A 12,475-nucleotide genomic window follows, 5' to 3' on the forward strand; every position below is an offset into this window, starting at 1 on the left:
TTTGAGCTGAGCTGTATCTAAGCCAAAAGAGAATTGGTTGTGAGGTACACAGGGTCGTGGGAAAATAGTGCCCATGACTGGGATATATCAGTATGGGAATTTCCCATCATGCTGATGAAATGATGGTGAAACAAGCCGCTGGCAAGCTTATCTATTCTTATATCATGCAACAACAATAATTAACAACTCTTATCCAGGTGTGATTTATTCAAGCTGAAGCTACTAAAAGTGCTCCAAGCTAGCATCTAATTTTAGGATTTTTGGGAAAAAAGATAAAGTTTTAGGTCATATTTTCAAAATATTGAAAATTCGAAAGGATTCACAAACATTTAAGAACCACTGTATATCCCACTTTTCAGGAATTCAAGGCAACATGCATATCATTCTTTTTTCACAACAACCATTTGTGAGGTAAGTTGGGCTAAGAGAAAGTGATTGGCCCAAAGTTACCCAATCAACTTCTGTTCTTGAGAGTTGACTATAACTTCTACCACTACAACCAGTGGTGCAATATCTTAAACTTGCTGGTTTCCTAACTTAGTGTTTTAAAAATGGGACTAAAGTATTATTCTTCTAATATTACATTTCTGACTAGCTACACTAATGTCTTGGATCTGAATTCTTTTCTATACATTAATTTGTTCATTATATATTTATCCCAATCAAAACACAATGTTTTTTTGTTCTGGAAACTATCAGAAGAATTGTTATGGATGGAACAGGAAATCCAATAGGGTAAAACCACATTTCTGGAGTTATATTAAAGCTTGACACCGTAATTTATGCAAAAAGCTGCAGCATTTTACTTGTTCAAGGGACAAGATTCTCCAAGCCACTTACTTGTTAGCCGGCTTGAAAGCTCTGCAGAAAGGGAGGTCATTCCACTAGCCCTTCCAGGTGAAATTGGTGTAGCTGGATGAACAGAAGAAGTTGCAATTGATCCCAGATATTGGTAAGATGGGTCATAAGGCCAGGGAGGAGATGGCTGAAGTTGCCTTGTATCTGAAATAGGGAAAATAGATGTGAAGAATAGTAAAATACATTTCTTAATCTAACATTAACCATAGAGCATCAGTTCATGGTAAATCATCCAGATGTGATTTATTGCAGATTCTTGCAAGGATGGTTGCAAAATGTATGCCCTCTGGTTGTTGTGTTACTATAGGATACAGCAAGGCAGTTCTTTTATAAATGTCACTTAGTATAGTATAAATACTTTAAATTCCATGAGTAATAGATCACAAAACGCTAAAATCAAATTGGCTGAATGGAACACAATAGCATTTGTTCTCTTTGTCAGAATAAGGATTAGGGCCTCAGCATTATGTCTCCCTCTATGAACCTGCCTACTGGTTTATATCAGCAGTAAAGGCCCCTTCAAGAGGGGTAGGAAAAGATTAGGGTAATGAAAAGACATAGAGTGCAATGCTGGGATGCAAACTTTACCTACATGAGACATGCATCATGATATACAATTACAAAAAAGTGCAGCTTGCTCAATGGCACCACAAAGCACATCTTATTATTTTGGAATCTTCAACAATGACCAAAGATAAGTATATTTCTCAAGTATCCTGTGGTCAGAAGGTTAGCTTTGTGACCCACAAAAAAGTTTCTCCTCCTCCTCAATGGTCCCCAGACTCTAGAATGCTTTACCAAGGGACACGTTTGGTTCCAGCTTGCCCAACATTTAGGCAAAGGGAAAATGTAGCCCCTTTTGCCTAGCTTTGAATTAATTAATTACAATGACCTTGATTTTAATTTTAATTTCCTTGGTTTTCTGCCCTTTATTTTTTGCATTTTGTTTTGCTTTTGTAAGCTAAAACTCTATTTGCAGACAAACTGATGGTTTTGAGGAAGCAAGGAAAGATTACAAGAGTTAAATATCTGTATATTAAATTTTTATTTGCTAATTTAGGACATCATTTCAAATTACAAATGATCTTCATGGTCAGACTGCCAAATAAGTATTTATACTTAATTTATATATTTAGTGCAGGCATGTCCAAAGTCCAAAGTCCAGCCTAGGGGCCAATTGTGGCCCGTTTTCAAATTTCGAGTGGCCCTCAGCCTCTTCTCCCTGCCTGAGTTATTTGTTTAGTCCAGTGGTAGTCAACCTGGTCCCTACCGCCCACTAGTGGGCGTTCCAGCATTCATGGTGGACGGTAGAGGTTTGCTATAACTCTGCTTTATAAATTTTATAAGTAAAGTTACTTCCCTACTTTATAAATCACCATTACTGTGGAACCGGTGGGCAGTTAGAAAATTTTACTACTAACAGAGATACAAAAGTGGGCGGTAGATATAAAAAGGTTGACTACCCCTGGTTTAATCTTTCACAAAATAGTTCCTTTGCATTTAACGTTAATGGTTCAAAGAATGTCAGGCTGAATGGTCGGCCCCACACATTTTCCCCTCACCAAACCTGGCCCTCCTTGCAAAAAGTTTGGACACCCCTGATTTAGTGTTACTGAATTATCTAGATCAAGAAATCTTGACCATACCCAATAAATCCCACAGATCAACAACTTATGTAAAGCTTCCTGGAGGAGGGCAGGTTATAGTCATCCAATTTTGTACCATATGCTTGTTTTATATACACATTTATTTATTATTCTGGGTTTCTCAAGTAAATTTCTAGAAATAGACAAGTTAGTCTTTAGTTTTAACATCTGGATTCCTAACATATTTTCCTATTATGAGTTGGGGGGGATTTAAAAAACATCATTGCTAGAAATTACATATAGAAGCTTTATAATTGGGTACTAACAAAAGTATCAACAAATGCCCTCTTTCAAACGTATTTTTTTTTAATGGAAAAAAGCTCTGAGCTATTTTCATGCATCTTCTGAACATGTTACCCAAATATAAATACTGTGGCTGACCGAAGAATAGTTTGACAATTTATCTACTGTAATCAGCTAAAAGAGATCTTCAGAGAAAAGCTGTACCAGATGCACAAAATTTCCTGTCCCATATCAAATGAGATTAAGTACCCTATACTTCTGATTCTACAATTCTTTCTTCATTTTGGTGTATGTAAGTTCACCTTTTTCTATTTTAGGACAGAATGGTGAATTTCCATTTACCCAACTGTTAAATCTAAATGTTAAAAGTTTTCTATCAAAATATACCAGTATGTGGAAAATTCTGCAGCCTTTGGCTGTATTCACACCATGTACTGAAATAAAAACCCAGCCAAGCACATCTGTGTTCAATAAATTTTAAAAAAAGAGTTACCCAAATGGAGCATTATTAGTTTACTTAAATATTTACAGTAAGGACTTAAAAGCAGTAAATGAGTAATGCTAATACAAGAACACATAACCATTTTCAATTTCTGAGACCAAAACAGAATGAAGCCTGGTTCAAATCCCCACTGTTTTTAGCCCTATTAAAAGATCGGTCTTTACCCAAGATTGTGTGACATGCAGTCACCATTCACCTGCACTTTAGTTATTTAGAAAAATATTCAGGCCTATAAATCCAGAAAGCTGGGAACTATGCTATCTTTGCAAATCACATAAGTGGAAACAGAACCTATTTGGACAGATATCAAACATTGGACTGTCTCTAGAAGTCTGGCTTGCAAGACATAAAATTTTAGTGACAGCTGAGACCCTGCTTTGTGTTTCCATTTGTTAGCACTTCTGTACCACTTGAAGTGATGAGACAATGACTGCCTTTTGAGAAAACCAAATGAAAGGACCATGACTTGGCTTTGTACTTAGCCTAGTTGCATGCAACAAAAAATATGGGTATGCAAAGAAATATATATTTAACTAAACAAGTTCTTTTTATCTAAAGTCCTTTGTGAGGAGGTGGAGTTCGTAACCACTAAAAATATCAGGCGAAGATCAGAATATGAGAAGTTAGAACAACTGTGAATAGCACCATATGAAAATGAGATGCTATACCAGTTTTGTCTTTATGAACCTTATTAAAAATCACCAGCTGCTAAAGACTTGGTTGATGAACTCAAATCAATATGTGAAGTTTCAGAGAAGATTCTATTTCTGAATTGCTTTCACATGTGCTCACCTATATGTTTCTTCCATTGCACTTTACCATTAATCTGCAATGATACACACATAATCTTTATACATTTATATAATTAGTTTAAAATATTCATTTTATATACTATACAACATATTTCAAAAGTTTAGATTAGAGAATTCTATTAGAATATTTGAAAGGTGCAAACTCAGTAGACAAATGATAATATGCACATTACATCAGAAGGTGCATATCAGATCCTTCTATAATAGAACGGACAAAGATTGAATTCTTTAAGCACTCCTCAAATTCACCTTCCCACCATGAAAGTCCTGATAATTTTCAATTTTCTTTTGCCTCTTAGATTGCCTGCTGCTTTATTTTCCTCTTCTCCTTAACCTAGTTTATTTTTCTCCAAAGTTTTCATTTGCCCCTATTTATTTTGTTTCCCTTGATATATTTTTTTCAAACCATGCCCCTTATCTTTCCAGAAACAGAGAAAGTCAGCCAATTGGTGACACATTTTTTCTGATTATCCAAGACCTGTGTAATAGACAAGCAATTATGCCAACAACTGCTGAGCAGCTTCATAGTAACAGATGAGAAGATATCAGCCTTCTTCAACCTGGCAATCTTCTGAAGTGTGGGACTGGTGTGCCCATGTGTCTGTGTGCCCATATGTGCCCAGTGCACATGGGACTGGTTGCCCTTGTGTGTGCACATGCATGTGTTTATGTACATGCATCTCTCTGTGTGTGTATATGTATGTGTCGGGGGAAGAGGGGGGCGAGAGGGAGGGAGGGAGAGAAAGAGAGAGAACTAGATATGGAGCTTCAGAGACAAAGTTATTGACACTAATTCCAAGATCAGAGATTTCCCAATTCCGCTGACTTCAATAAATGTGGAGTATGTTGCTCCCACAACTTTGGTGTTCTTCCCAAAACTTCATCCAGTCCATCTATAATAACAGGGATTTTAGGAGTTTTAGTCATCATACATGCAAAAGCTACTAGGTTAAGGAAGCCACTTTACTGAATTATGCAGTTACAATCTGAAATAAAGATATCTGGTAGCAAAATGAGGTTCCAGTATTTTTTAGACAGAACTAAAAGGAACAAAATGAAAAGGATCATCTTGATTATTCTACTATCAGTTTAGATCATTTGCAGTCTACATACAGTGCTTTTTACTGTAACAAGTACTATTCATTTCTGCATTTTATAGTGTGAGAAAGTATATGTAAACAATTATTGCAACAAAACACTTCAGGGTGGGAACTAAACTACAATAATTCACAATGTGCTTAGTTAAACTCATGTATTCATGCTGCCTGTGTCCAGCTTCCTGTCAAGCTAGCTATTAGATACAAAGAACTGTACCATCATTCATGCCCCATCATGATTTATAGCCACAGAAATTTTGTGTTTGGTTTCTTAAACAATAACAACCCGACAACCATAATTAAACAGGGCGTACATTGCATAATATTTAGTACTTTCATACAATAAGCTTTGGAAACATATTCACATCTATAAGAGAAAACATGGATTAAAAATGGGTGAGCTAAATGCATATGAAAAAAGAAGCTCCACTATTTGCCACTTCTTAGAAATATAGGGATTTAAACAATATAGTATGTGCAGCAATATGGACCTTATAATTGGAGGAAATGTATCGTCCAAGAAATATACTTTTTTATATACTGACCATTGGGTGGCAACAGAGAGCTTCTTGCATAGTCTTTTAAGCACCTAATGCTCAGTTTGATTCCTCAGATAATTAGTATAATTAAGTTCTGGGGCAACTCCGTACTGCGATAGATTATGCTGATTTATTCTACAATTTGATATCTTAGTTTCAAGAATACATAATGTGCCAAACCAGACTCATGTGTAAATTATCTCTGTAACACAAGAGTCCACCATTCTAAGGACGCAGATTGCTGTATAGATGGCCGAGAATAGATCTAGATTTTGCAATAATGCTTTGTAGTAAATCACAACAAAGATTATCTCTCAGTCAATATAAGTTAAAATATCTGTAGAATCTGAGAAATCTGTAGAAAATGAGTATATGATATTGTCCAAAACAGCTGTAATTCAATCCATAGCACATAGAGCAAGGAAAGTATTTTCAATTATTAAACTGTGGAAAAGAATATTTTAAACTACAAAATCTAATTTTTCATCCAACATTATCATGTCACTCTGTTTAAACATTTGTTCTTTAATAATAATACATTTTGTAAGGAAAATGTATAAGAATGAAATTAAGAAATGTGCATGAGCTTCTTACACCTCTGTTTCTATTAGGAACTGTGGTTGGTTCTGATCATATCTGGAAGATCTGATGGGGACATTTTTGTCCTTAAGGGGGGGTGGGGTGAGGGGGAGAAAATCTAGCTTGAAAAATAGGTGAAATTTGGAGATGTTATTTCTATGTTCCAACCTACAGCCTTTACAACCGGAAACTACTGCCCTTGCAAAGAAAAACAGTGAGTGAACTCTCACAATGGCAGCTTGCGATCCTTTGGAAGCACAAGGCTACCTTTGGAAGATAACCATAATTGCACAAGCCAACCCAGAGTTCACCAGAGGTCAGATATTGCCATTATTTTCAGCTTGGTGGCATTTAAAGAGGCTGGATATTACAGTGATGCAACGTGTTGCTGGAATCATTTTTGAGCAGGATGTGAATCAGTAGTGAAGATTATATGTCAGTAACTGCCAAGATAACAAATACTTTTTTGTTATAATACAGAAACCCACATCCCTGCAAAGAGTACCGTAGTAGATAATTTTATTTCTCTTTTATATTAATGCCTTTTTAAATAAATAAATAAATAAATTTACAACTAAAGGCATTATGGGAAGAGACAATACAAATAGCCACAAATTAATTTGTCAGATATTAATTAGTCTTCTTGCTAGTATGAACCACTCATTGCAAATCTGTTTTTGTTGTTTTAAACCAACAACTATGATATGACAAATACAACCCACCAAGGAACACAACTTATTATCATTTTAAAATAAACATTGCAAATAATATGAATTAGAAAACTATCCAAAAGATAAATAAGCACAAATTGAGTTATGTGGCAGTGAATCTATTACAAATTAAGATGACGGAGACCAATTCTGAATAAAAGTGTCTACATCAATGTTTTTTTCTGGAACTTTTGCTGCTTATTTTTGAGCCAAGGCTCTTAACTAACATTAGTAAATAAAAAGGAAAGAAAAAAGTATACAACGTATTATGTGAAAGACCATTCACTATTTTTTTCAATTTCTTAATAACCATCATCCAAAATGAATACATGTTTGGTATACATTACTATTGTAGAGGTAATACATACCAATCTAATTATAATTCAGCAAGATAATCTAGAATAACAGAGTTGGAAGTGACCTTGGAGGTCTTCTACTCCAACCCTCTGCTCAAGCCCAATAATTATTTTAACTGATACCACACACTTCATTTTCATTCTTAACAAGTTGTTGAAATAGGTATATAAAAAAATGTATAACACAAGGAAATTGAAGCTTGAAGAATCCATTCCCAAGAATTTAGGAAGAGTCTCAAAATAAACCCAAGAGTTCTGGCTGCATTTAATATGAGAGATTTATAAAATATATTTTATAAAATATAAAATAATATTAACAATATTGTTTGTTTCAATAGCTTTACATTACTTTAAAAAGGGAAAAGCAAGGCATGGCAAAAGACATATTCTTATCTCCACCCATTATGTATATGTGTCATAAAAACAGTGTGCACTGTGCCTTTGTCAGTTTGATTTTGCAGGTATAGCACTATGGGTATTTTATTTTTCCATATTACATATGTTTACATATTATCACACCAACAAAACTTGTTAAATGCTTAAATCTCTTTATTATCTTGCACCTTTGTCAGTTTAATTGGTTTACTTTTTTAATCCTCTCTTTAACATTCAATCTACCTAGGCTTCCCACTGTTTCCTCAATATCTAAAATCCACTGGTAGACAGGTTTGTCCAGTACCACGTTCTTGCAAGTGTTTGTGGACACAGTATGCACTCATAACACATCAGTTATCTTAATTCTAGCTCTGTGTCCTAAATATAGGCATAGGTCAATTGAATTCTTCCAATAATACATTTTAATTAGCCTACCCATCCACAATGTAGCCTTTGAAGGTATGTGTTTAAAAGGTCTTCCATTAACCCCAACTAGCTGTAATTTTTTCCTTTTCTTCATATTTTCCTTCTATACAAATAGCAAAGCGTACTGAATCCTTGCCTAATGCTGCTTTTTAATGACAGTATCATTTCCTGGTAGCTGGATTATTCAGGACATTGAAAAAGGAGGAGTTTACCAAAAGACAACTTCATCACTATGAGTAGCAGGCATATAACATAAATATTGACTTATCTTTGAGAACACCAACATAAGAAACTGGAAAATTACAGAGGAAATTGTACAGTTCTATCACCAGCTATTTCATTATGAAATTACTTTTACTCAAAGGAGCTAATAAGAGAAAGAAGTGCTTGTATTTTATTTTATTTTTTTTAAAAAATACTTATTTTTTAAAAATGAAAAATGCAAAAAAAGTTAAAAGAAAAAAGTATAATGCATGATTTTAGCAATAGTTTCAGATGGATTTGATATAAGATTTTGCAAATAATTATATGAAATCTTCCCTTGGAATGATTGAAAAATTGAATGAAAGTTACCTGATGTTTTCAGACGTATCAGTTCAATGATTCCTAATAACTGAAAAGAGTTAACAATTTCCAAAAGTGGTTAGAAAAAGCATTATGTGTACTCAGTGTCCTTTTGAAGGTACTGACTATGGGTTCCTCCCTGAGATCTTTCCCTTTTCCCTTTGGCTTTCCTTCTGGGTAGTTTTTGCCTTCTTTTGGTCTTTTGCAGACTCTTTTCATATTCATTCTTTACAAATTCTTTGATTTCATTTCAAAATCATATAATGGAAAGTGTCTGTCTGTCTGTCTGTCTGTCTGTCTGTCTGTCTGTCTCTCACTATTGAAGCATCCTGGTCTTCCATAACACCTCAGCAGTGCCACAGGCTGATAGCTTCCATGCCATTCTGCATTGAGGCAGTAATTGCCGCAAAAGGGGCCCAAACCAAGTACTGAGTACATATGCATGCTTATACTTTTCAGAGGTCCGATATTGTTCTATGCACAATCCTTGTTTTATTGATTGCATGTAATATTCTAATTTTCTGAGATTGTGGATTTGGGGTTTTCAATTATCTTCCTTTGCATGTAATGAGTCTTATCTCATATATTAGTTTCACCTTTTAAGTTGCATTACTGAAATAAATGAACTTTTGCACCATATTCTAATTTTTCGAGTTTCACCTGTATGTTAACTTCAAGTAATCCTGCCGTTCCTCTGTTTCTAAACCCAGAAATTAAGTTAACTAATACAGCAAAACTGGTGTTAAAAGTTGTCACTAAGCAACAAGCAGCTTGTTGCATTTTGTATCAATTGCAGTTTCCAAATCATATTTAAAAGCCACTCTAAGTCAAGTCATTGGAGAATAGTGTAGAACAGTGTTAAATCTTAAATAATCTTAATCTTAAAGTTGCCAAGGTTGTAAAACACTGGTCTAAAGTAACGAGGGCATGAAGCACTATTGCTTCAAAAAAAATTTGTCTGATGCACCAAACAAAGCTGGGCAAAGGCTGCTCTGGCCATGACTTCCAACATCTCATGTTGTAGATCCTTTCCTTGGCGGAACCTCCTTCCCTTCTAGGGAGCTGAGAGGGAGCCAGATCAATTTTGGACAAACAACCCTTTTAACTGCATTTTCTCATATAACTAAAAAGTACACAGTTATAATGCACCTAAGGTTTCAATATCATTGTCAAAGTTATTTAGGTTCTTTAAAAAGACACAAGTACTTTTAAGCAATGCCCTAATGCCCTAATGTTTGCTTTTAATTTAGAGCTTTTGTGGTTTTACTGAGGCATTAAAACCATTTAAGAAGTTCTAGAGAAGCTTGGGCCTTTGAAATGACTTTCACAGGAAGCTGAGATTAGTCCATTTTATATTATATCTCAGATTGCAGGCCTCAAGACCTAAACAGCAAGCAAACTGTAAGTGGTAGGTTGCTATTTTTGTAATAATACTGAGAACTCTGCAGTATTTGAAAATACTTAATGCAAGCATTTTAATTGTAGAATTTATATAGTTTTATTCAACTATTTCCTGTGCATGAGGAGAAAAATTTGAAAACCTGATTCTATTGCATCCCAAAAGTTCAAAGCCAGTTTTAGACTAAAATATCATAATGTTAAAATCATAAACTATGAAATAAGGTTAGTTTAATAGTTCCTAACAAAGAAGAATCCTTACCACAAATGTTGACAAATAATGACAAATAGAATGTTATTTCAAAATAATTAAGACATGAAATGAAATTTAAAAAGGGCTATGCTCAGATGTGAGAAACTACAATTATTGTTGGAAAGAATTTCTGTGGTAAAAATGAATTTTCTGCCTAGAATGATGTCAGACAATGCTATTTTGAGTACTGATGCACCCTTTAAACGATGGCAAAAAGACATCTAAGTTTATATGGTAAGGGGAAAACCCATGAGTTAAATATAATGTATTATAAAATGTGTTTACAAAGTGTTGGAAGAAATGTCCTTCTGGGTTCAGCTCCAAGTGGGGAAAAAGACACTGGAGACATGGAGGCTGCTTGGAAAGATAGTTTTAATGGTGGACAGGACCACATGGCTTGAGTCCTGAACATGCTTCAATGTTGGTGGAGAAGAGAAGGGAGGAAGAGAAGCTGAGTCCCTGGTTTTATCCCCCCTCTGGCCTTTGATCTTGAGCTTGTATTCTGATTGGTTGTCAGACTCCCATGGGCCCATCAGGGGCAACTCTCTAGGCTGCATTTTAAATCCAGGTTTGGTTGAGATCTCAGGTGCCATGTGGTGAATTGGGTAAAGGGCCAATATTATCATGCATTAATCCCATCACTCTGGAGCTGAAGGGGAGAACTCTTTATTATGTAAAGTGGACTAGCTCAGGCTTTAATGGCTCTTTGACAAGGGGGATGGGCAGGAAGCTGCAGGCAGCTATTCCGTTTTTTAAAACATGTTTCTTCCTTTTCACATCCAGAGAAATATTCTGCCTTTTCAATATTTCCTAGGATATCTCATTTTTTTATGGGAGAGGGCTGGGTGATAACTTCCTACAAAAGGAAAGAGGAGGATTGAGTCAGTCACTTTGTCTCAGCTCACAATGTCAGGCTCAGGCAATAAGTTGGTCAGTTGATTCAATGGATCAGCACAAGGCTGATCTGAAAAAAAAAGTGGACCCAGAATTTGCAGGAAAATGCTAGGGAGAAAAAAATGGTACACTGGATATTTCAGTATATACTGCATCAAAAATAGATTTACAAATAGGAATTACAGCATATACTCTAGCTGCATGAAGAAAAATGTGAAAAGGGAATCCTAAAAGAGTGAAAGATAAAACAAGACCCCGCACCTCGACATCTATGATCTCCTAGCAGCGGATCAAAAGATAGAAGGTTTTGGACCTAAGATAGTAGAATCAAAGTCCGCTGTTTGTTTTGGGCTGAAAATAAAACACATTTTTCATTTTGTGCATAACTCTACTATATAATTTTCTTGGCAACAGTGTAGAAGTAGTTTACTCTTGCTTTCTTTCTAATGTTATTTCAACTTCCCTATTTAGTCTACTACTTTGGACATTCCTTCCAATCTTTTATTCAAGTATTAACTAGGTCCCCCCACAGTTACACAAAGTCACTCAAGTTTTGCCTCCTGCTTAATCTAATCTAACCAGCACCTGGATTTTCTGCAGTTTTTTTTTTTTTTTTTGCTTCGTCTTTCATCATTAGTAACTTGATAATACTGTATAGCAAATGAGCAGAACATTGGAAGAGATTCATCAACAGCAAATAAAGTAGCATACATAATTTTTTGGAGAGCTTGCTTATTTACTATTTACATTATAAATTAAGAGAGCTCTCCAAGAACCCATCCAGACTTCATGGAGTAAGGGACTTACTGATCTGTAGATTATAGATAACCCATAACTGACATATACTTAGTTTTGTTATTGCAGAGATTTTTATATTATATTTGATAATAGCAAATCCAGAAATAGTTATCACTTTATATAGCGCACTGCAGTTCTTGCATTTAAATAATTGTAAACTTTTAACCACATAACAACTGCTTTTTTCTTAGTTCCTTGTTAAAAATACAAGCTAACTAAAAAACTGTTAGCTTCCCATCAGATTAAATCTAAACAGGTATGCTCCCCACTCCTTCCTTTCAAACTGCTGACGTACCTGAATCTGTGAATCTTAGGTAATACTTGGTGAGATACTTGAAGGCAGACTTAGACAATTACCATTCTTTGCAAGCATTTAAAAGATTTGGGCCTTGAAGCAAAATACTGTTTACTGAAGAATGAATATG

General features: G+C 35.0%; 1 protein-coding gene across 1 annotated transcript in view; it reads right to left on the reverse strand.

The window, feature by feature from the left end:
* Nucleotides 1-12,475, reverse strand: part of RUNX1 (RUNX family transcription factor 1) — a 93,423-nt gene that overhangs the window by 5,482 nt on the left and 75,466 nt on the right. The window contains exon 5 of the mRNA XM_032220312.1: nucleotides 841-1,002. Within this exon, the coding sequence (XP_032076203.1) occupies nucleotides 841-1,002 (162 nt within the window). The remainder of the gene's footprint in view (nucleotides 1-840; nucleotides 1,003-12,475) is intronic.

This window comes from Thamnophis elegans, chromosome 6, assembly GCF_009769535.1.
Source record: "Thamnophis elegans isolate rThaEle1 chromosome 6, rThaEle1.pri, whole genome shotgun sequence".
NCBI lineage: Eukaryota > Metazoa > Chordata > Lepidosauria > Squamata > Colubridae > Thamnophis > Thamnophis elegans.